General features: G+C 33.7%; 2 protein-coding genes across 3 annotated transcripts; one reads left to right on the forward strand and one right to left on the reverse strand.

Moving 5' to 3' along the window:
- Positions 1-2556: 2556 nt before the first annotated feature.
- Positions 2557-7332, reverse strand: LOC114749968 (serine carboxypeptidase II-2-like). The gene is made up of 10 exons (XM_028938517.1): positions 6605-7332; positions 6385-6492; positions 6193-6288; positions 6011-6103; positions 5656-5741; positions 5299-5562; positions 4769-4902; positions 4289-4384; positions 3431-3536; positions 2557-2932 (listed from the first exon to the last, which is right to left on the reverse strand). Exons 1-10 carry the CDS (start codon positions 6894-6896, stop codon positions 2765-2767), a joined length of 1443 nt encoding a protein of 480 aa, XP_028794350.1. The 5' UTR covers positions 6897-7332; the 3' UTR covers positions 2557-2764.
- A 7409-nt stretch (positions 7333-14741) lies between these two features.
- Positions 14742-25567, forward strand: LOC114749967 (autophagy-related protein 11). 2 transcript variants are annotated; one of them, XM_028938516.1, is made up of 7 exons: positions 14742-14757; positions 19421-19424; positions 19982-20353; positions 21221-22913; positions 24030-24250; positions 24469-24682; positions 24905-25567. In XM_028938516.1, the coding sequence occupies exons 3-7, from the start codon at positions 19995-19997 to the stop codon at positions 25310-25312; spliced, it is 2895 nt and encodes a 964-aa protein (XP_028794349.1). In that variant the 5' UTR covers positions 14742-14757; positions 19421-19424; positions 19982-19994; the 3' UTR covers positions 25313-25567. The 2 variants fall into 2 exon arrangements, with proteins under 2 accessions (XP_028794349.1, XP_028794348.1); XM_028938515.1 differs by lacking the exon at positions 14742-14757 and having other exon boundaries at positions 18712-20353.
- Positions 25568-25861: the final 294 nt, after the last annotated feature.

Genomic DNA, 25861 nt, shown 5'->3' on the forward strand with positions numbered 1-25861 from the left:
CCTGAAAATTCAATTCAGAACCAAATTTGCTTCTCATTTCCTGAATCATTTTCTCCGCAGCATCCCAGTCTCCTTCCTGCTTAACACCCGAATAATCACATTATACGCGCCAATGTTCTGTTCTAACTTCCCATTGCTCCTCATCCACTGAAAAAACCACAGAGATTTACTATCACTTCTCTTTACAAGCCTTTTCAAGATCGCATTACAAAGTCAGAGCTCAAGTCAATCCGTATGGAAGAGTAATCTACATCAAAATCATCATCATATACAAAGAACTTGTCTATATCAAGTGTACCACCTTTCCTAGGTTTCCTTTTGTATCTATATTTCAAATCCACTTCAACTGCTCTGTTCACTACCTTCTTTGCCACCCGAACTTTCTTCCAGGTTCAAATCTCGAATCAGATTCCCCTCGTCCAAACCCTCGTCAGAAACGCCGGTTAGCTCATTTTCGAGCCTAGAGACTTGGACGTACTTGATCCTGCTCAAAGAAACGAAAGCGCAAGCTCGAAGCGCATGAAGGCAACTAGAAGGCGAAAAGCCAGAGCTACGATCAGCAGAATTCAAAGGGAAATTAGCCTTCTTTGAATCAAAGGTCTCCAAAGAAACTGGAAACCTAAGCAGGGCCATGAATTTACAAAGGCATCAAGTAGAACAATTCGATACAGTTATATCCATAGAAGAGGAAGCTTTCGATTGAGCTTAGCGAGTACTGACTGAGGAAGAAGCTGAAGCTGTGGGTGAAAACCAACCTGTGGAGGCACTTCAACCTCCTTTTAAGTTTTATCCTTTCATCTCTTCCCTGCTCTGTGCTGAGACCACAAAACACAACACATGCATAAGCACGACCTCATTCTCCTGCGGGCTCTAGCCAAGTTTAATCTGTTGGAGGATGTGGGGGAAAAAAAAGACAGACTTTGTTGTAAAAGTAAAAAGATGTAATTTAATTTTTGTCGAAAATGATTAAAGCAAACAAATAACGTACTTAGTTAATTTTCTTCCTCTCTTCGTGTTACAAAAGCAATATACTGCTTCTAATTTTTAATATAAAAATTTGTTTAATTTTTATTTTGATCATAAATATAAAATCTCAATTTATTTTGTTTTTTATATTTATTTGTTTTTTTCAAAATAATCATTGTAATAATAATAATTCTAACTAATACACTTTATTAGTAAGAATATTTTAGAAAAGACAACACATATTTATTATAAATGACTAAATTAACTAATTTTCTTAATCTACTCAAATTAGTCAATCAGTTCTTATATTAAGGACTAAGAGATAGTATTTAATTTAGTTAATAAAAGCAGGTAATATCTTCAACTATAAAAACTAAAAAGATAACATACTATCTCCGCCTCTAGTTATAAAACTTATTTACAGTTTATAAATAAGGTCTTATAATTAGAATTAGAAGTAATACATAAGGTGGCCACAATTATTTAATATTTTTTATTAAGAAAACAAAGTATGGCCTACCGTTTTTTTTTATTCCCTCTCCAACGTCACTCGTCTATTCATGACAAATGTTTGTTTCAAATTATTTGAAAAAATAATTATCACAAGAAAAATCTTATTTATTCTTTTGTTTGTAATACATATGTCGCTTTCAGGTCAATTAAGGAAATATCTCCAATCTCCAATTCTCCATGGCCGAATCTTATTTAGTGGCATTATTTTTTTGCTGTGAGAATTATAATGAGGTGTCACAAAAAAATATAACTACCAAAAAAAAAGTTAGAAATTGTCTTTTTTTTTTAGAACTTATCAGTATAAACTACTTAATTATTATTGAGAGTTTTTAATAATTTTTTTTTAAAAAGATTTATTACAATTCTTCCTTCTTTGTTTTTTGCGTGGTCAAGTTTTATCAGCTGTACGGGACAGAACTTTTCAGATAGCAATCATTGTGGCCCAAAAATGTCACACTGGGCCCAAACCATAGCGACCCAGCCCAAGCAGTATCACTTTGGGGGCCCAAGATCAAGGGGATCCCATTGATGCCCAACATATCTACTTTAAATGCTTTCTCAGTTAAAATATTTGTCAAGTGCGAGAATAATGCAAGTTAAACCGAGTGCCTTTGAGATTTGTTCAGTAACTAGAATTTGAAATGCACAATCAATCCGATAAATGATTTCTGGGTAAAATCTATTGTGTTTACTAATGTTTAAGAATGATTTTTTTGGTTATTATTAGTTCATCTGCTTTTAAATTTTTTATCTGTCTAGTCTGATGGGTATGGGATTATTGTCATTAATTTTCTTTCCATATTAATGGGAAGTCACTGACAAAAAGTGGGCAAACTTCTGTGTTTCTGCAGAATACTAATTATGTGCTTAGAAATTCGTTGATCAAATTCAAAACATCGCGAGAGTAACGATTAAGAACTAAACGTGTTTCACTACCACTTTAAAAAAGGGGTCAAAACAAAAAAACCCAGTTTCACATATCAAGCAACAACACCCGATGAAGTATTTGGCATCTCAAGAGGAATATCTTTAAAAGGTTATGTTTAGTCATAAAGAGATAAATAGGAATATCAAGGATTATACTGTTAAAAAAAAAAAGACTTGGATTAACTTATATTCAGTACATTGAGTTTTCCAACAGTACAAATAGCAGATATAATGAACTGTGTTGCACATATGGCAAAAGGACTGGAGAGCAAGAATTTATTAGAGAAGTGACACAGCTTCAAAAGCTAAATTGAAGATTTAATTAGAGTCTGAAGTGGAACAAAATGGAAAGTGGATTTCAAGAGGCACTGACAAGCTGAAGGTCAAGGGAAGGCATGGAAGTTCCAGCAAGGAAGGCTTTGATAAGAGAGAGAGCATATTTTGGTCTGTGCAGAGGAACCTCGTGCCCTGCCCCCCTTACTGCCACAAAAGTGAGTCCTTCATATTCTTGTGTCCATCCTCCCACCTGTCAACGAGTCAGACATTTATCACAAGTCGGTTCCTTCATATCTATCAATGTATGTGCGTATGGTTTAGTACTATATTAGACTAGAGTATTTCACAGAACTTCTTCCATATATTATGCTGTGAAGAATCTGATGACAAAACCTCCAGGCCTATTTATAAGAAACAACTTATAGTTAAAATATAAGCTGTATCTTATAAAAACGCCAAGATGAAGCATAATAAAACCACCAGTAGTTGTAATCTAGACTATAAGTAAAGGGTATTAGTAGTTAGCAAGAGGCTTTAAATTTAAATCTTTGTTTCATCGCGTGTCAAATTTATTTAGTGAAAATGCAAAATACACAATATCAAAGCTTCTTTTTACCGGCCATTCTCTTTTTTTCTTTTCTATGCAGCTAATAAGAGACTGATTACTATGCCTCAAAGCCTATCTATTTACATTATCTCTTTCAACATATTGAAACACGAAAAACAAAGAGGTTGTACAATCACTTACCTGCCCATCGTCATACCAAGGACGCCAAGGTCTCACAGTTTTAAGTTCCAGAGCATCTATGCTGTAGCGAGTGGATGTCACTGGGATCACAGCATCTGTGTCACCACTGTCATATGGGAAAAGAGTTTATGATTGGTGAAAGAAATAGCGAATGAAGAGGAAACGCAAGTATACAATGTTCAAGAAAATTTAGTTTCGATCACATTCTGCACAAAAATTTATGGCCTTTTTGAGTTCCAAAATCACATGCATGAGGAGTGTGGATAGTAAGATTCTCTTTCACTAAAACCTTTTTTGCTTTTCCAACTACATCAAAGGATTTGTTAAACAAATTTGTCATGACCAAAATGAAATTCTGAAATGAAAATGAAGACATGAAATGGAAGTTTTGATGCTTTCAAAACCTAAGTGATCACTATCACTGATCACACAATCTTTCCACACAACCTTCTATATTACTAACTAGCAAGAAAATGCGTCAAACTACATGAGGTTATCTTCCTAACATGCAAAACCTGCACTTGAATATCTAGCATGGACAAAAGCCAATGCTTGAGGAAACATCAGTTCTGAGGGAAAATTTATTAAATGCATACTTCATAGTTTTATTTGATGCAACCCAGTTCCATTATGAAGGTTATATATCCAAACCACAAGTTATGTGGTCTAATCTCGCATCAGATTGAGATTTGAGTCATACTGCCTTAGGCAACATAACATCAGCAGTGAATGCATTTGATTTGAGGTACATAAGTACATAGATACGCTAAGGCAAGTATATATGTGGTTATGGTTGTGTTTGTGTGTCTTTGTACATGGTACAAATCAACCATATGCATTAAATATTCAGAGAGTAACCTGAACATCCATATCCTCAGTCCCGCCTGAATTAGTTCACGGTAAATATCAAGCACTGTCAATGGAGAATCCTTCCAGTTTCCACGTACCTTGTCACTGCAAAACATTGAGAGTAAGATACATTTCATTGTCGACAATTCAAAGCAGTATATAGAAGCCCATATAGAGGAAAGAAAAATAATGGTGCAATATTTTTTTAAAAATTGATTTAGTTGCTAGATTTCTCAGATTTTCAACTTGATCTTTATAATAACTAAAGAAAGGATGTCAGCTAACTGCTAAATGTTCATCTCATTTACTAGTTAAACATATGAAGGGAAAATTTCATGTCACTTGGTTTATTAGTCCTGTATGGCAATAACTTAAATGGATTCTGATAAATCACATGGAATGCCTAAGCCATTTGTTGTTTTATAGTACATGTTGCATGGGAAAAACAAATAGATGCCCTCAATTGTTTCCCTAATGATCATAAAATACCTGCAGGTCTGCCATTCAGCAGGCCTGTGAGCTGGATCAACATGAAGAGCCTCCTGGACCTCAGGTAGATTGAAGTATATAGTGGAATGCTTCTCAGTGCAAGGATCGTATACGGCTCTAAGTCTGCCAATTTTCTATGACATGACATATCATATCAGTAAGAACATGTCCCATAATCACATAATTAGGTTCTCACATATCTTTGATTATCGGTAGAATTCCCAATCATCTCATGTGTATCTACAACATTGATTTTGGGATGAATTTTATGACTTACGTGGATAATAAGATCCCAAAACTAACTACTGCTTTTAAATCAACTTTTTCATAAAAAAGTTCATCATAATATATAGAGGATAATTCAAAACATTAGGATTGCTTCACCAGGAAAAAACTTCATTTAGAGAGAATTAAAATGTTCAAGTAAAATGTCATCTTTAAGTAGATTTCCCACTCATAATTTTGTTGTGTTTAGAATGAGAGGAAAAATGAAATAGACAGAGAATCAATAGTTTTAAGGTAACACTCACATGCTTTCTTTTCACCAGCTGGTTTGCCTGGCTAACATTAGCAGCGCATGTAGGAGTGAAAATACTGTACTGATCAACGAGGCCAATTTCTTTGTCAGCATTATCTAAAGTTTTTACACATGAATCTGAAGGATTTATGAAAGACTCGTGATCACATTGAAGGTTCATTTGCTGATATGTTTGATCAGAAATCAAACCGGATGACCACAAAAACTGGGCAACTCCCTTGTGATCATTGTAATCATCAGTTAGAGCATTTCCTACCTGCAACAGAAGGATATATTATTCACTGCATTGGTACTGTGACGAGAAGCAGAACATTCAGGAATTATTCTCATGAAGTGACAAAATCTATACCATGTAACCTTTCAGATTGATAACTTTTTCTTTGGCGTTCTTGTTGTAATTCACAATAACCTGGCTAAGTTGGGGAACATAATGCCCTGAAACACATGTCCAACAAGTGATGCATACCCAGCGATCAGAACAAGATGAAATCTCTCAAAAAACTGAGCATAGTGAAATCAAGGAGCCAAATAGTTTACATGTGATCTGATCCCATCAACTTTATTTTCTTATGTCTGTTAGTGTTCAAGTAAAAAGCCAATCCTTTTGATGACACAATCCCTACCACCCAACCATGATTCTAAAAAATGTCTGTAGGTTGTAGTCCTTTGTCTATATCAAAGGGGAATTCTGGAGTTTCATTTACCTGCATAGCTTTCACCGGAGATAAAGAAATCTCTTCCTTTATACTGAGGAAACCGCTCAAGCCACTTCAATAGGAATTCCAACGAGTCGTCAGCTGGCCATGAAGAAAGAATAAACTTGAGTGGTACGAGATGCACATATTCCAAAGCAGAAACATGATATGCTAAATGGTTAGACTCATACCAGTCCTCTTATCCCCATTGTTCTCTATGTCGGATGAAGTGTTTGAATACGAAAATCCAACTCCAACGGGAGAATCAAGAAAAAGAATGTTGGCAACTATAAAAAACAATACAAATAGTTAGACTGACACATCTGCATCTGAGAGGAATTTTAAGAAAATGCTAACACCCTCGTACGTTCCATTTTATTTACCTTGATTCCAAGAGTATGGATTTAGATAAAGGGTCCTGCCATCTGGCTGAATGTGAAAGGGACCAATTTCCTCTGCTTCCCCATAGGCAATGGAGGAACAGCCAGGTCCTATACAAGACAGACATTTCACAACCTTAAAACAGCTACAAATCAAGGACACAATATTATGAAGCAAACGAAACGTTAACGAGTATAAATAAATAATGTTTTGACTACTGACCTCCATTGAGCCATAGAACAAGTGGCTTCGTTTCAGGGCCTGAAGCAGCTTCGAAGAACCAGTAAAACAGTGCCCTCCCAGATTCCTGGTTGACTGTGACATACCCAGAGTAATGTGCGAATTCGATGTTAAACGTTTGACCCGGCAGCCTATCAACCCTGTCCAGTTGTTGCTGAACAAACGGATCCGAGGAAGATGCCCCCAGAGCAAACCAAATATTCCCGGAAATGGTGGCTACTATAGCTAAAATATGAGCCAAAAAAGCACAAAGTAACTTGTTAGGTTTTGCCATGTATCCCGCACAAAAGGGGCTATTCACTGAATCCAGGACAAAGATCGATTCTTTTTTGGTACGTGATCCCTCGCTTTAAACGGAGCAGGATCTCGTGGTGGGGTTAATGAGTGATCATCATGCTTGCTTCGCTGTTCTTTGCAAACAGAATAAGCAAACAGCCTCCTAGTTTGTTGTGCCACCGAGTTTTGTCTGCATTATGACTTCTGAACTAGACAGACAGGATATCAGATGATTCGGAGAAACGCATGGGCGTTTTTTGGATTGTGACTTGACGCAAAAACCTTTGCTTTAGAGCTGGTATGAACATGGATGCACATCCTGTAGTTGGTTTTTGAGCTGGTTCATTTTCTTATGATTTCTCTTCTCTAAGTTACAATTATATGCAGAGAAGATGGATCAATTTCAGTTCTTGGCAAAACAAAAGAAGGTCTATGTCTTTTAGACTCCATGTTTTCCACGGACCTGCAATATACTCCCTCCATTCAGACATTTGATGCTTATAGTATATTTCTATATATAAGAGACACTTAAAATTTGTCTCTATTTTTTTGTGTTGATTTCCTATTTTATCCATATTTATTGTCTTCAACTCACACTCTCTCTCCCTCTTCTCACTTCTCTTTCTTTCAATAATTTAATTATTATCTTTCATACTCTCTCTCCTTATTAATGAAAGTATTTTTGGAAAAAAAAATTATATTGATTGTTCTTAACTAATTTTAACTGCTTTTTTTATCAACGTAATTCGGTTATTTGTCTCTTATAATTTTATAATAAGAAACGGAGGAAGCAATAGTTAGGTGAATTCGAAATTGAGAATTAATATTATCAGTATTTTAATATTATGAAATGCAACAACAAACAGAAAAGAATTTCTCGATCATGGTGATGATCAATATATATGATTATGTATTGTCCGACAGCGGCTTTTATTAAAAAAGCTTCATTTCCCAGAATCACGTGAACTCGCATGATGAGAGAATTGTTCAATCATGAGCACAACAGAATGGGCTTTTTTTTTTTAATTTTCAGACTGAAAAATTTTCTTGCCTAAATTTACAGTTTCATCCAATTTTAATTTGGTAGTATAATTTTATAATATGAAATAAAATCAGAACTCGATAGTACATTCTTGGTAAAAAAAATTAAAAAAAAAAAGAAAGAAAGAAAACTACTGGTAAAAAAATACGAACCAAAAAGCTCATGCGTCACTCCACTAACAAATTACATTTCTGGACCACATTCCATGCTAACATTAATCTTCTTACCTCTTAGTACTTCTGGTTATGGGTCAAGCCCACTGGACAGACGGCCCTCCTTCAAAAATTGTTTGAGGAAGCCACGAACATCTAACGGTGATTACGATATTCACAAATACAATGCTGCTTGCTTTAGAAGATTGCCGTGGGCCCTTCAAATCAGATCATAGGCTCATTATGCTTCTCACTTTAACTTCAAATTGAAGTTATTATCACGATCTCTCGATCATGAAACGTATTTTTATATTAAGGATCTATTATTGGAGGAAAAACTATTAAGAATATATTATCTCCAATCCTAAATATAAGAGCTGGTTGGCTAATTTGGATATGTTAAAAAAATAAATTAAGTTAGCTATTTATAATAAATATATATTTTCTTTTCTAAAATATCCTTACTAATTAAATGTATTGGCTAAAACTACTATTCATGAAAAGAATACATTAGAAAAAAATACATAAATATGAGAGACGAGATAGATTGAGATTTTATATTTAGAACCAAAATAAAAACAAAATATAATATTATATTAAGGACCAAAGTTAATATTAAAAGTTTAGGTCATACTCATTCAAAAGCACCTGTTCATGCAATTTGAGACCAATCTTTTTTGGGAAAATTTCACTGTAGGACCGCACAAGACAATTAATCTCAAAGAGCCTCCAAAACTTTCTGAAATCTCACTGCAGGACTAAGGGGCCAATTTGATATTAATTCCACAAACGAAATGACGCCACTACCCTTAGCATCAGGTGAACCAGTCCACATGTGAACGGACTGATTCCACGTGTGAATATATGTATTTATTCTGCAAATTGGCTAGTTCTCCTTGCAAATGCGCTCTCCCGCACTTGTTTCCTCACGAACGCATGCATCAGGTGAACCAGTCCACATGTGAACGGACTGATTCCACATGTGAATATATGTATTTATTCTGCAAATTAGCTAGTTCCCCTTGCAAATGCGTTCTCCCGTACTTGTTTCCTCACAGACGCATGCATCAGGTGAACCAGTCCACATGTGAACGGACTGATTTCACGTGTGAATATATGTATTTCATCTACAAATTAGCTAGTTTCCCTTGCAAATGCGCTCTCCCGCACTTGTTCCCTCACGGACGCATTCATCAGGTGAACCAATCCACATGTGAACGGACTGATTCCACGTGTGAACATATGTATTTATTCTGCAAATTGGCTAGTTCCCCTTGCAAATGCCCTTTCCCGCACTTGTTCCCTCCTACTAGGGGCAGTGTCGTCATTTCGTTTGTGGAATTAATATCAGATTGGCCCCTTGGTCCTGCAGTAAAGTTTCAGAAAGTTTTGGAGGCTCTTTGAGATTAATTGTCTTGTGCGGTCCTACAGTGAAATTTTCCCATCTTTTTTTATATATATCTCATATTTTGTAAATCACAGTTAAAAAACTGTTTTTGAAGGATTCTATCCTCATTTCACATCATTCATTAGTTGACAGCCAACTCGGCTTCATATTAATCCGGATTAATTTGCATCTGACGGATTCAACCCACCTGGATGCATAAATCTGGGGGCCCTGTGATTATTGCCATGTGACGGTCACAGCACAGCAGTGGTCCATCTTTGGAGTCCCGAGCGAGTGAAACATCATCCTCAGGTCACCATGTGATTTCTCCTGACCATTGATGTGAAAAGTGCAGACGCCACGAAAACGCACCGTTTGACACGTTCCTGTTGAAATCACCGTCGATTCTATAAATTTACTTATTTATTTATCTATCCATTCATAGAAAAACAAAAGCTTTTTTTTTAAAAAAAATCGTCTTATAAACTCGATATTCTTTTTTGTTTTGTATATTAATAAAGGTAAGAACAAAAAAAATCTGGAACCACCCGTTTGAGGATCAGCTTCAGATAAGCCTCAAACTGAGAAAATAAATAAGTTGTGATGATAAGATCAATATTCCCACAAGGAAATGGCATATGCCCTTTTGGCAACCAACTTTATTCGAATTCGATTACATTATCATGATAATAAATATCTCCTTTCATATAATTATAATGGATTACGTGTCAAATTATTAATTATTATTGTTTGGAGGGGAAAAAAAACGAGAAGAGAAAATCATCTGTGACATGTAGTCATATCCCAAGGTGATGTGTTTGATAATTATATAAGATCATCATTAGTATTTTATGATTAGATGTATAATGAGCTCATCGGAGACTTTCGTGGCATATTTTATACAAGGAATTTTCTTAATTGGTTTAAATCTTAGATCTTTACTTGTATTTCACCCATCCTTAATTATTGCTTGAGATTGTTAATTCATGGGGGATGGTTATATAATTATTGTAATATATTTTTTTGTCATATATTTGGAATGGCAAGATTATTCTTTTCATTATTTAGGGTTCATCTAGGAATAGTATGATTTTCTTTCAAGAATTACTACTATTCTGTGTAGTGAAAATACCACGAAAAATTACAGTTTGGACAGGGGTTTAAAAACTGATGAAAATCCTGTAGAGATACTTTTAAAGGTAAAATTAATTGATAAAGTAGTTTATAATAATGTTTAAAGATTTCCTGTGAGAAATTTGAATTAATCCTTCATTTGTCATGTGTGAAAACAAGAATTATGTAGCGGTACTCTATCCGGTTTTAAATATAAAAATTGGTCAGAAGATTAATTTTAGCCATAAATATTATAATTTAATTCATTTTGTTTCACAAATTTATTATTATTTTCACCAACAATCTTATTTATTACATATACTAAAGAAAGTTTTTATCAATGAAAAAAGTTTCAAATGTAAATAATTAAAATGAGAATTTTGAGAAAAAAAATAATACACATTTGTTATGGAGAACTAATATAACTAATTTTTTTAATCTCTATAAATTAGTTAATTAATTAGTTCTTATATTTATAACAGGATCAATTATTATTTACTTAAAAAGCACGTGTGGATATGGTTTCCTAATCGAAGGGCAAAAATAGGTTCAAAGTGTGAATAGTATAATATTCAAATTATTTTAATAAGGTAGTAAAAAAAATAAGCTTATAAGGTATAACCATTCATCCATATGCCATAAAACAAATCATTTATTGCAAGTTGAAATTTAAATATGAAAAATATCACATGGTAAAAACAAGGGAAAATTTCAGAAAAGGTCCCTCGAATATATGAAATCCCAGATTGGGTCTTGGAATTTCTAAAATGACAGAAAGGGTCAGTGACCCAATCTGTCATTTGGCAAATCAAGAGGAATTGACAATTTTGCCCTCATTTGTATTCATTCACTACAATGATTTAAGGAATCACTATAAGGGTTTAAGTATTACCTAGATTCATGTAGCGAATAACTACTTGCTTTTTCATATTCAGGTGTCTTGTTATTAACTACAACTAATTTTGTAATCACTAGAACAATATAAGTATTACCTGGATTCGTGTAGAGAATAACTACTCACTTTTTCATAGTCAGGCACCTTATTATTAACTATAACTAATCTTGTAATTATTAACTACAACTAATCTTGTAATCACCAGAACAGTGTAAGCGTTACCTAGATTTGTGTAGAGAATAACTACTCACTTAGTCAGGGGTAAAATTGTCAATTGGTCTTAATTTCACAAATGACAGATTGGGTCACTGACCCTTTCTGTCATTTTGGAAATTCCAGGACCCAATCTGGAATTTCATATATTCGAGGAACCTTTTCTGGAATTTTCCCTAAAAACAAACGATGTTTATATTTTATAATCAAATCATAATTATATATATAAATAAGTTTGTATTGACGCGCATTTTAATTGTGCTACTGATATTAATTAATTTATTTTGGATCCATATGTGATGTGTTTGAATTTATAAACTAAAAGCCTTGGATGCCTTTTTGGTCACATCCAAGAATATGAAATTACTTACACAGTAGATGTTGACATTAACCAATCCTTTCTTTTTTGTTTTTGCCAACAAACATTAACCAATATTAATTCTCAATTCTTAATTAATTACCACTAACTCATTTCCCACATGAATGATTAACCGAAGCCAACAAATACTACCTGTGACCCTTAATATAAAAATTAATTAACTAATTTAAGTAAGTTAAGAAAATTAATTAAATTATTTATTTTTAATTAAATAAGTATTATCTTTTCTAAAATATCCTTACTAACAAATCTTTAATATGTGCAACTATTATAATAACCACCTTGACAAAAAAATGGATAAGCATGAGAGATAAAGTAGATTGAGATCTTATACTGAAAACCAATTTAAATATCAAATTAACTTTTATATTAAGGATCAGAATTAGTAATTGTTTTATTTTCAATAGTCTCTTGTAAAGTCTAATATTATAAACTGATGAAATTTTTATACGGAGATCGATTCAAAAGCAGTGGAATAAATTTTTAATTAGTTAATTTAAACAATTATCTTAGTTACGCAATTTGATGAAAGCATATTTAATTATTTATTATATTGAACTTTTGTTTCCCAAAACGTTGGGCGGCACATAGAATAGAAAAAGTGGGTAAGAAAATAAAAATATTGCCCCGTCATATTCTAAATGGATGTTTGGTATTCAGGAAACCCGTTCCCTTTTTCCTGCATTTTCTCTTGGATCATGCAATGGTCTGGTTGTTCTATAATTGATATAAATGAAATATAAGTTAAATTTGCCTACTTATTTATAAAACAATCTTATACTGATTTATTCATAAATTATTATTCTATCTTTTATAAGTTTATCATATTTCTATCATAGCAACTATAATAATATGAAAGGATTCATGTTATTATTTATCATACTGTTCCAGTTCTCTTTATAGCATATTTTCAAAACATGATTTATTGAATCCATAAAAACCCTAAATCTAGTTAATTCTGCTTTAAAATTTATTAATTTATCACTTTATCCCTTCCATATATTTTGTGGAGTTTTAAAAATACATCATCTACATATTAGTGAAGTGAATATATAATTTTATATTGATGTGAAAATTCAATAATATGATCTGCAAATAATAAAAAAAAGAACATTCACTCTACCTCACATATAAATATATATATATAAATAACCAGAAGTACTAAATAGGAAATGTCATTTTTCCCAGGGGGAATTACAATCAAGTTCCACAAAAAAGAAATAATTATCAAATATCCCAATAACAACCTCAACAGCTTATAATGATAAGTCCTATAGTGAGAATGACAACCTCTGGACTTGTTTTTTAATTGTTTTCTTTACTTAGGACCTTATTGTAATTTTCCTTTTTCCTATTCATTTATATATATATATGTGCTTAACCCGTCCAAATTTCTAGTGCCTGTAAGTAATTGTAGCGTTATGTTGTAGATATGATATACTACTATTGTTTTTATAAATTTTATATTCTTTGGATTCTAAATATAAAATTTATTTTATAATATAATTTATATTATAAAATAGGTATTATATTTAGAACCAAAAGAGTACTATGTATTGTTATATATGAAGAATTGAAGATATTAATTTATGTGTAAAAAAATTGGGTCCACATGCGTAATTTTCCACCATCCAATTGAATAGCACCTTCATCAAGATTTGTCTACTTTTGTTTTCTAGATAGGAAGCTGCAACTTTTTTGCTTTTAATAAAATATTTGGTATTTGATATATCAACTTATACATTGAGTTAAATTCAAATGAACTAGGGGAAATTATTTTTTCCACTATTTACCTCTTTTAACTATTTGTTCGATGATACGATTTGTAAAATTTAAGTCTATGTAATATTAATGAGCTGTGCAGGTTTTAGGGAGAAATTCTAGTTACTTTTGAAAATAATTAGAAATAGAAATGGCACTCTTTGTTGAATTTGAATTTCCCAAAAAAAAAAATGGCGACATTCTGTCGGTTGTCTTGCGCGATTTATTGTGCACCGTCTACGTTCAATTGCTTGATCTCCACTCATTATAGTCATATGATTTGACTTTTGTTTAGGACTTTGTCCCATGACATTGCCTTAACTTTAAAGCCATCACTTCCCGGTTGTTTCTTCCCCAACTTCGTTCAAAAACGATGGCTTCAATTACTTCAACATGGCTTCATTGAACACGTGCCCTGGAACCATGTCACAAGCACGTAGCGTGTTCTTTGAAATCTCTAGCTTGTAATCTAAATTGCAGTAATGACTAAATTTTTTAATAGTTTAATTTTTAATTTGATTTTAAATATTAAACTTTTAATTTGGTTTTAAATATCACCTTTGATTCTGAGCTTGTTCAACTTTTATTTTGATTCTAAATAATATAAGACCTCAATTTATTTTATCTATCATATTTATCTATTTTTTTCTTAGGTAGTCCTTGTAATAATGGTAATTTTAACCAATACACTTGATTAGAGATGATATTTTAGAAAAGAGAATATTTATTTATCATAAATAACTAACTTAATTAGTTTTCTTGATCTATTCAAATTAGTCAACTAGTCTTCTATTAAGGACCGGAGATAGTATCAAACTCTAATCCACTTTGTCTCTAATATTTATTTATTTTTAAAAGATAATCCTTATAGTAATTACATATGTTAAATGTTTTATTGAATCATAGTTTTAGTTAATGCACATGATTAGTAAAAATATTTTAAAAAATAACACATATTATTCTAAATAACTACTTTAACTAGTTTTTTTTAATTTAGTTAAATTAGTTAACTAATTTTTATATTAAGAATATAAAAAAGTATTTAAAACGGGAGATACTACTATATCCGTAATTGTAGTGTTCCGTTTCAGTCTAGTCATTAGTCGGCGGGTGATAGTCCCGGTCCTCCTTAATATGCTTTTATCTCCGGAGGCCTCAATTTGATGGTTGGTTAGAATAGTTTTAATGGTTGTTCTGAAGTTATGTTGTCTGGTGTGAACTTCCTTATAAATTGGTGCTTGATATGTGCTGTTTTTCACGTATGATTATCTATTTACTTATATTTTTTTCATATAATATAATTGACTTTTATTTTATTTAAAAAAAGAGATGGGTTTGCCAAAATTCATTTTCATTTGCGCACAAAATGCTTCCAAACAAATTATTATTTTCATATTTCACAATACTTCTTTTGATTCTAAATATAAGACGTATTTTATAATATAATTTATATTATAAAATAAATCTTATATTTAAGACTAAATAGATATATTTAAGATGTTTTCAAAAGAAAACGGTGGTTGCCAAGTCTCTTTTGACGCAATGGCGTGCATGCATGACTATTAGTTATATGTAACGAGTTAACTTATATTAAATGTTTATAAATACATTCTTAACACATATTTACCTCACATTTTATAAATATGTGTAAATGGACTTTCTCATGACTGGCAAAAAAAAAAAGACTTTCTTATTAAAAAAAACAAGAAAAAAGTGCTTATGATAAGGAGGGGAAAAAAAAAGAAATGATAAAAAGAAACCATTGAAATAAAAAATTGTACATAGGGATTGGTTTATAAAAATTATTGTCAAACCCCATACTAATGTTATCATGGGTCTTTATTTGTAATTTTTTTATTTCGACAGTCTTTTTTACATTTTTTTTAAAAAAAAGTGAGGAAAAAAGTCAATGATTTATAGTCAATTAATTGTGGACGTGAAGATAATTAGCCAGTTGTAATTAATTTGTGAGGAAGCAAAGTTTGAAGGAGATGATAGATTCCAAATGTGGTCACATAGACAGACAAAACGAAAGTTACCGGAAAATGCCATCCTCCTTCGTAGTTGGTTTGTGCGTTGAGATTGAAGGATAAGATTCAGATTCTTATTCTCACAATCTTGTTGCCATTCGAAGTTTCTAGGAACTTGCCTCCTCAACATCCTTGTCAATTACTCCTTCATCTTTAATATAAGACTCATTTAACTAATTTGATTAGATTAAAGAAATTAGGTAAGTTAGTTAATTATAAGAAATGTGACACGTTTTTCCCAAAATACCATAATCATCTTTCTTAATACCCCTCCCACTTCTATTTGATTATGGTTGATGAAGTATTCATAAGGGTAATCTAGAGAAAATTGATAAACATGAAAAATGAGTTTTATATTTAGGACCAAAACCAACTTAACAATTGGGTCTTATATTAAGGACCGGAGGAGTATTATTATTCTATATGTTTCTAATAATTTCTAAGTAACTTACCATCACTTGTGTTCATTAGAGTGGTGTTAGATGAGGTGTGATTAGAACATAATTGTTTTTTTAATTAAAAAATCGTTATGATATCTTATTACGTTTACTTATCATCGTCGAGATTTTTTTTGGGTGATAATCATCGTTGAGATTTATTCATGTTAAATATTTTTGTCTGTTTCATTAATTTCGAAATTTAATTGCATCTATCAAATATATAAAATTAACTCGAATGAAATATTATTTGATTTAATTAAAAAAAAACAGTCAAATACATAAGTAACGTGCCGCTATGTCATTATAAATTGTAAATAATAGATGAAAAAAATCCATTTTTTTGGATTTCATTAAAAAGATAACAGTAAATATCTTTGTTTAAATACCTCACATTTTTATCTCTTATTTATCCCTTTTTTTGGCTTGCGATGATGTTAAATTTTTTTTAATATTTTTCTAAACATTCCTACCTAGTACCATATTCGTTAGTTTTGAGGCATTCCTGCCATATTCGATTGTTACCAAAAAAAAAAAAGTGGAAGAAGTGGCAAAAATTTTAAATTTAATCATCCCATGCATTGGAAGAAGTTATTCAATTTTGGCAAAACATTTATTATACTCCAATATAAATATATTTCTTTTACGGCGTAAACTAATCATTACTTTGAAATGTAAATACATTGTACCAATGAGATTATGCACCAAAAAAATGACCTTTATTGGGATTAATGTACGCCAAATATACTGTGTCTATTTTATGATCACTTTAAAGTTATAGCTTATAAATACATTTCAGGTAAAACAATGTTTGAAACACATTTAATAATTGGCGGCAAAAAAAGTACATTACTAATTAAATCAAAATAAAATTTATCTAATGAAAAATCATCATATTATTTATAGTGATGAACATATTGCAAGAGAAGTTTTTTCTTTATTTGGCCTCATTTATATGTTAAACCACCTTTGCTAGTGTTTATAATTAATTAAATATAAGACTTCATCAAGTCATCCAAATTCAGATTATGTCTAGTTTTAATTATAGTATATGATCACATGATTAACCCCTTGTGTATAGTTAACTCCAACGTAGTAGTATTTGATTTGCATTTCCCTTTTTCTCCTTTACTATAATTTTTTCGGCTAATCATATTGTATACGTAATCCCGCAGCCGACGGTATAAAGCAAATAGTATTCAAATCCCATTATAAGCTCATGGACGGTTATCTTTTATTTATTTAAGTAAACTTTCGTTAATTGTACGAAATCCCCCCGGGGAATTACATATAACGTCCTGAGTTTTATGTGCCGCTAGTTATTACTCTTATACTTAATATAAGATTTTATTTGATTTTCAATATAATATTACAATCTATTTTGTTTTTCATATTTTTTAAGATAGTCCTTCTAACAATAGTAGTTATGGCTAATACACTTGATTAGTAAAGATATTTTAGGAAAGACAATATATATTTATTACAAATAACTAAATTAACTTTTTTCTTAATCTCCTCAAATTAATCAACTAGTTTTATAATTAGAACCAAATGTGGTATTATTATTTTTTTTTTCATAGGTTTTTGATTTGATCCGTCATGTGAGTTCTCTGCGTTTTTGAGGTCAAGAATATGAATAATACTAAATTTATTATGTTTATAATATTACATATGTTATAAGAAATTTTCACTTAATTTGTGATAATTCAGCTTTATATTTAATTTTATGTTAGGTTAATCTAATTTATTTTTAGAAATATTTGCTGGCAAAAAAATTTATTTTTAGAAATATTACTATTATCTTTGATTTTAATATTATTTTTGATAAAAAAAATTACATTACAAATATTTGATGGAAAAATAGTTACCGTCATCAGTACTTAAATATCCTGCTTTACATGTTAAATATATTTTACTCCTCCGGTCCTAATTATAAGACCCAATTGACTTATTTGAGGAGATTAAGGAAGTAAGTTAAGTTGGTTATTTATAATAAATAAGTGTTGTTATTCCTAAAATATCCTTGCTAATTAAGTATATTGGCTAAAACTATCATTATTAGAAGGATTATCTTGGAAAAAATGCATAAATATAAGAGAGAAAATGGATTGGGTCTTATAATTAGGACCAAATAAAAAGTCAAATTGGGTCTTATAATAAGGACCGGAGGAGTATGTATTTATCCAGATCAGATGAGTTGGATTATTTTTTGAAATGGGTTGGATTCTTTTATATTTTATGGGGGTTTTTAGTCTTTTACTTATACTGAGAAGATGATTTCAAAGTGCTGGCTGTGAGGGTGGAGGAAAGAGTCACAGAGATTCACTCCGGTAGATTGCGATCAGCCAGTTTAGTACTTCTCGCAAAAGATTCCGAGGAGTTTTTCAAAAGAAAATTTTGGTGGAAAAGAATTTGTGGAATTGTGGTGACAGAAAGAAAAATTTTATATATTACAGCGATTGCAGCGATGATAAGAAATCATCAAGGGTTTCGTAATGGGTTTGTGCTGGATTGATACTACGAAAATCAATATCTTCACGTAATCAATTCGAATTATCCTCGCCGCTCTGTTCAAGATTCTCACCTTTTGTCTGGATCAAAATCATTCTTATGTTTTAATTTGGGTATACCTGCTCTTACCCTCCTTGGATTCCGGTTTCTTTGTGCCGGGGTGGGCGTGGCGGCGGCTTAATTTGTCATGGTTGCGGAGCGTTATTTGGGTCTGTGACCTTGGTCTCTCTCTGGCATTTTGATTGATTGTTTGACCGGTGATAAGAGGAATTCCACTCTCAGCGTCATTACTGGTGGGCTGTTTTCATTTTGGGGGTTGAATTCTTCTACGGTTTTGATAAGATCGAAGGCCAAGGTTCGTGATTTCCCACGAAAATCTGTTGGTTATATTGACAGTCGAACTATCGTTGCAGTATTTCGCGCTGGGTTGATTATATAAATTTCATATATCGTGAAGTGTATTCCTTATGTGCCGAATTGTGGGGTGGTCTTTGCGAATTCAATAATCTGGGAATTCGCCAAGCTCTCAATCCATTTAAAAGGTTGGAGTAAATTGCTTGGTGCTGTTTGATTTAAAATCGACAATCAACCATGAGTTCCAGCATTACTGGAAGCTTGGTCCATGAAGGTAAGCTTCTAGTTCATATTGCCGAAAATGGACGCTCATATGAGTTGAGCTGTGATGAAACCATGCTTGTTGAGGCCGTCATGCGGCATATTGCATCAGAAACAGGGATTAATCTCAGTGATCAACTTGTTCTCTGTCTGGATATGAAGCTTGAATCACAGAGGCCTTTATCTTTTTATAAGCTTCCATCTGATGAAAGAGAAGTGTTCATATTCAATAAAGCTAGACTCCAGACCAACTCAACCCCTCCACCACCGGAGCAAGTGAATATCCATGATAATTTGGAGCCTTCACCGCCATCGTCCTCCCATGATCCTCACCCTCTGGATGATGCGTCTGACCCTGCTTTGAAGGCTTTACCTTCGTATGAGAGGCAATTCAGATATCATTACCAAAGGGGGCATGCAATTTACAGTCGTACCATACTGAAATATGATCACTGTGAGAGGCTTTTGAGGGAACAGATGGTTCAAGTGAGAGCACTGGAGATTGCAAGAGGTAATTTGGAGCAGTTCTATAGAATGATTAACCAAAACTATGGGGACTTCATGAAACGTTACCTGCAGCAGCACCGGATGCATTCGGATCTTTTGGTCAATTTTGGGAGGGATGCTGAGAAATTAAAATCCCTCAAACTTCACCCTGCCTTGCAGACTTCTACTCGTAAATGCTTACTGGATTTTGTGAAGGAGGAGAACTTGCGTAAGTCCGTAGAGAATTGCAAAAGCTCTCACAAGCAGTTTGAGAACAAAGTTTCTCAATTTAAGCAGACATTTGGAGAATTGAAGCGCGGGGCTGAAGAACTGTTGTGTGGTAGAGTTGTTCTTCCCATTAAGAATTTAGAACAAACAATAAAAGAACATCTCAGATATTTAACCGAACAAAAGAGTATCATGCAATCTCTGAGGTTAGTTTTCGTTCACTTTCTCAACAGTCTTAATTTTATCCATGCTTTATTTGAAATAGAAAAGAAATACTCATATACATGTATAGCTGCCGTTTTTTAGGGAAAGTTATATGGAATGGATAATGGACTGAGCTTGATGTTTTCATATTTTTTTTTGGGGGGGGGGGGTGTTTGTTATCTTTGAGGCTTTTAGATTGGATCTATTTGCATGGAAGGTATGCTTTAGCTCCATTATTGTGAAACTAAGGTTTGTTAGATAGTTTTTAGGGATACTGAAGAAGGAGGATTCTTGTGCAGGACGTAAGGTGGGAAAACGTATAATGAATTTGACTAGGGTACTTGTTGGCTGAAGATGTTCAGGAAATTGAAAAAGATGTAAATAAGGAGATAAAAGGGAGAATTTATTCAGATGCCAAATAAGACATCTTGTGCAATAGACTAATAGCGCTAATTGAGTTTTGAAGCATCAGTTAGTGGACGATTGACTTGAAGAAGTTACTTAGGATCATAATGCCAGTGGGATACTATTAAGGTTTAAAGCTCGATGGACCAGCTGATTAAAATTTGCATTAGTTAGTGGACGATTGGCTTGAAGAAGTTACTTAGGATCATATTGCCGGTGGGATACTATTAAGGTTTAATGCTTGCTAGACCAGCTGATTAAAATTTGCTTCACATGCATCAAACATCATCAGATGTTGGCTGCTTTATATTTTTAAGTCTTGCTATAAAGTGAATGCTCTATTTGCAGTATTTATTTCTTATTCCATATGTTTATATTTGCTTCATCCTATGACTCTTTATCTACTTGTTAATATGTGATATCATCACATTTTATCTCAACCTTTTTTTTGGGAATTTCTGCAGCAAAGATGTTAACACAGTAAAGAAACTGGTGGATGATTGTCTGTCTGGCCAATTATCTTCCTCACTTAGACCCCATGATGCGGTTTCAGCCTTGGGTCCTATGTATCATGTTCATGACAATAATCACTTGCCTAAGATGCAGGCTTGTGACCGTGCTATATCTAAGCTACTTGACTTTTGCCAGGACAAGAAGAATGAGATGAACATCTTTGTGCATGGATACATGCAAAGCATAACTTATGTTTCACATCTCATCAAAGACCAGAAACTGCAGTTTCCTGTCTTCAAGGAGGCTATGGCTCGGCAGGATGATTTATTTCTGGATTTAAGGTTGTTCCATGGTATCGGTCCCGCATATAGGGCTTGCCTTGCAGAAGTAGTGAGGCGAAAGGCCTCTATGAAGCTGTATATGGGCATGGCTGGGCAACTGGCTGAGAAGCTTGCTAGAAAGCGGGAGGTTGAGATCAGGAAAAGGGAGGAGTTTTTGAGAGCACATATTGCATACATACCTAGAGAAGTCTTGGCATCTATGGGCTTGTTTGACACCCCTAGCCAATGCGATGTCAATATAACTCCATTTGACAGTAATTTGCTTCATATTGACATATCAGATCTGGACTTCTATGCTCCTGAGCACCTTACAGGAATTGCGTTCAAGCTGGAGAAGCATGGAAGCTTTAAAGGTGCATCTGCTTTGTCAGGTGATGGCTCTCTATCAGCTGAGGCTGTAGATATTGCTGCCGACTTCAATGAGAGAGATGATTTTGAGGAGCTTCTTGATGGCAGTGAGTTGGTAGAAATTGCGGGGACTAGCAAGATGGAAGTTGAGAATGCAAAACTTAAAGCTGAGCTTGCTTCGAGCATAGCCTTAATTTGTTCTCTCTGCCCTGAGATAGAGTATGAGTCACTGGATGATGATAGGCTGGATAAAATATTGAAGAATGCTGCAGAGAAGACAGCTGAAGCCTTGCACTTAAAAGATGAATACACTAAACAAGTTCAATCCATGCTTAAGATGAAGCATATGCAGTGTGTCTCGTATGAGAAACGTATCCAAGAATTGGAGCAGAAATTGTCTGATAAGTATGTGCAAGGGCAGAATATTTCCAGCGTAGATGATGCAGCAGACTTTGCCCTTCGGGCTGAGAAGGCAAATAATTGCAAGCCAGAATATGCGAGTGGTGAGGTCCACATGCCATATGTATCTACTACTGAGCCCATGGATGAGGTTTCATGCCTCTCAAGTTCCTTGGATGCAGCGCTTGGTAGCCTATTCACAGCTAATACGGGCAAAGATTTAGATCATGGGGCAGATGAAAACATGTTGGATTCCTCTGGAGTCCAAAACTCACAATTGGATTCATCTATAGTGGAGCATCATCGCGCAGAAGTACAAGGTGGGGATAAAGATGGCAAAGATAAGATAGTAGGGCAACTAGGCATGTCACTAACAAACAGTTCTACAGCTGAGAGCACGCCTTTGCCTCAGGACCTTGTGCCTTGTGACTCAGTAGCTCCTTCAGACTTGGATTCCAAAGTTCATGATGATAAGTTGTTGGAGCTGCAAAGTGCAGTCGCAGACAAGTCTAAACAACTAAATGAAACTGAAACTGAGCTTAAAGCTGTTTTGGAGGAGGTTGCTTCCCTTAGAAGGGAGTTAGAAGCAAGTCGAAAGCTCCTTGATGAATCTCAGGTATGTGAACCTGATTACATAATTTTGGGGTGCTAAATTAGTTTGCTGAAAAGCACTAGCTTTGCTTTCTTCATCTATTCAATGTTTTGTTTCTGTTAATTCCATCAATCTCTATCCCATTTTCCCCCTCTTTCATTGAGGCGACATTTGGTACGTAGAAAAGGGATTTAATGAAAGGGAAAAGGTGTGTGAAATTTTTTTTTTTTTTTCATTGTGTTGATGAATGGCAAAATGACCTTTTTGGTAAGAGAGCTTCCCTGTTTGTGGGACATAAGCTTTTTCATTGTTATTCCTTTTTCCATACTCATTTTATGCCAAACGAGCTCTTAAATTTGCATTCTTCGGCATTTCATCTGAGAAATTGTTCAAATTATTCTGTGAAAGACCATAAATAAATTGTTACATGTGTCCTCTTTCATTACCCTCCATCATGCACTGTCGATCCTCACCTTAACTCACGCTGCTGTTTTTGGAGTTCCAGTTAAATGATAACACAATTTATTTACGATATGGGACTTCCTAGGCTTCTATATTTTAAGAAAACCAATTGAGTTGCCAACCGATGGCAATGTTTCTAGTTGACGAGTTAATTTCATATGACTTATGCTGGTTACTTGGTTAGATTGCCATTGAACTTGATTGCCAGCAACTCAATTGTAAGTATGTGGTGCGTGTAGTGAATTTTTTTCTTTCAAACTTAATTATATTGCATTGTTTCATTTATTTTTTAAAAACTACTTGCTGACAATTTTTTGGAGTGAGTGGGCCACTTGGTAAAAGCCAACCAAACCAAAATTTTTAACTGTTTTTAGTTGGAGCCATGGAAGCACAACAACATACTAATTCAAGTGAACGTGAAGGTTACTTTATACTTTTGACTTATATTTAGGCCTCTAAGGCTTGGATAAGGATAAAAAGCCATTCTGGATGAACTATACATTGTCGAATTTCTTACCATAAAGGCTTTTTTTTTTTTTTTTCCCACTTGTTTTCATTTTCCATAGTAATTTTCAGGACATTATTGATTTTATATGATATTACTTATCTCAACATGGGGTCCGTGGTCCAAATGAGTCCCATTATTTTCTTTAATTTGACGTTCCTCGTGTACAACAGATGAATTGTGCTCACTTGGAGAATTGCTTGCATGAGGCAAGAGAGGAGGCTCAAACACAAAAAAGTTCTGCTGATAGAAGAGCCTCAGAGTATGCTTTGCTGCGTGCATCTTTCCTCAGAATGCGCAGCCTATTTGAAAGACTTAAGAGCTGTGTTTATTCTCCTGGTAGTGTGGCTGGTGTTGCTGATCTCTTGCGTACTTTAGCGCAATCTTTAGCCAAGTAAGATACTTGCTTTGATTACTTTCTTTATTAATGCCTCGGGGTAGAGATGTTTGTAATTTCCCCCTCATATACTGGTATAAACCTATTCTCTCTTTTAAGAAAATGAAAATTGCGATTCAGTGGCAAAGTGCTGGACTGCTGGTAATAAAAGTTACCAGCTCCATGAACTTGAATATATCTAGAGTGACGATTGTGCATTTTTTTCTCCTTTTCAGCTCCACTAATGACAGAGATGACGATGATTTAGCTGATTTCCGAAAATGCATACGTGTATTAGCTGATAAAGTCGGTTCCTTGTCGAGGCACCGTGAAGAGCTGCTTGACAAGTACTCTAGAATTGAAACTACTAACGAACAGCTTCGGAAGGAACTGGAGGAGAAAACAGATCAGGTCAAAACTTACTACAATAAGCATCAACTGGAGAAGCAGGTAACTTCTTGTCTTTATGTTAGGATCATCTATCACTTTACTATGTCTTCAATGTGTGTTTTGTGGACCATTATTTGTTTTGGGAGCCAGGAAGAATGAATCTGTGATGTTCAGTTGATCGCATGGGTGGCCTTGTTGGAGATTCCTGCCCATTGGATTGAGCTTACTGTGGCTGGAAAATATCTAATGGAAACTTACTTTTCCCCTATGATTTTTCTGCAGGCAAATAAAGAAAAGATTTCTTTTGGTCGTCTAGAAGTTCATGAGATTGCTGCCTTTGTCCACAATTCAGCTGGGCATTACGAGGCTATTAGTAGAACCTGCCCTAACTACTATTTATCTTCTGAATCTGTGGCCCTCTTTGCTGACCATCTTCCAAGCCGGCCTAACTACATTGTTGGACAGATAGTGCATATTGAGCGCCAAATTGTTAAGGCTCTGCCAACTACCTCAGCTCGGACCGAGCTGAGTAGAGCCAATCAACTGACTGCTGACACGGGAACAGAGCGGTTGAGCCTGAATTCAGGATCAACTTCAAACCCATATGGTCTGCCTGTTGGCTGTGAATATTTTGTAGTGACAGTAGCAATGTTACCTGATGCCATCATTCATTCAGCATCCCCTTCCTGATCCATCCTGCTTCATCCTGGCAGCTGATAAGACGTGATGGAAGAAGAAGAATTCAATTGTAAATAATAAACTAGACATTTCAGAGATGAAATGCGCTTCACGGGAGTTGAACTTAGTAACCTTCTGTACAGTATGATCCAAATTCTGTTTGAAACCCCATCTCCTTGTACATATTTCCTCCTTTTGTGATTTTCTATTAGATGTGAATATTATATAAGCGCCATTAGTTGATTATTTGGGGTTTATCTTCATAAATTCTCTTGTTCCAGTTTAGATGTTTTGCATGTAATTTTCAGTCTTTTCCCTCCAAGTTTCTTGCACAAAAAGCCCTATTTAGTTTAATTTGAGAAAAGAGAAGGAAAAGAATATTCAATGATTCTTAGGTTGGTTCAAGAGAGGAAAGAGGGGGTAGTAATAATTAATTTGTCATTTTATCTTTATATTTTATTTATATATTTAAAAATTAATTCATACTTTAATTTAAATGCATAACTTTGAAAATTCAGCTAAATCATGTTGTGTGTACACAAAAAAACTGATATAATATTT

This window comes from Neltuma alba, unplaced genomic scaffold (assembly GCF_004799145.2).
Source record: "Neltuma alba isolate B1F8T4 unplaced genomic scaffold, ASM479914v2 tig00006243_pilon, whole genome shotgun sequence".
Lineage (NCBI taxonomy): Eukaryota > Viridiplantae > Streptophyta > Magnoliopsida > Fabales > Fabaceae > Neltuma > Neltuma alba.

What these genes read in the sequence shown, in the direction of transcription:
- LOC114749968 (XM_028938517.1), bottom strand. Translation starts at nt 6,896, where the DNA reads ATGGCAAAACCTAACAAGTTACTTTGTGCTTTTTTGGCTCATATTTTA. An exon ending in TGTTCTATGGCTCAATGGAG is followed by an intron (nt 6,493 to 6,604) that starts GTCAGTAGTCAA and finishes TGTCTTGTATAG; the next exon opens with GACCTGGCTGTTCCTCCATT. An exon ending in CTCCGGTGAAAGCTATGCAG is followed by an intron (nt 5,742 to 6,010) that starts GTAAATGAAACT and finishes CATGTGTTTCAG; the next exon opens with GGCATTATGTTCCCCAACTT.
- LOC114749967 (XM_028938515.1), top strand. Translation starts at nt 19,410, where the DNA reads ATGAGTTCCAGCATTACTGGAAGCTTGGTCCATGAAGGTAAGCTTCTA. An exon ending in AGTATCATGCAATCTCTGAG is followed by an intron (nt 20,354 to 21,220) that starts GTTAGTTTTCGT and finishes GAATTTCTGCAG; the next exon opens with CAAAGATGTTAACACAGTAA. An exon ending in AGCTCCTTGATGAATCTCAG is followed by an intron (nt 22,914 to 24,029) that starts GTATGTGAACCT and finishes CGTGTACAACAG; the next exon opens with ATGAATTGTGCTCACTTGGA.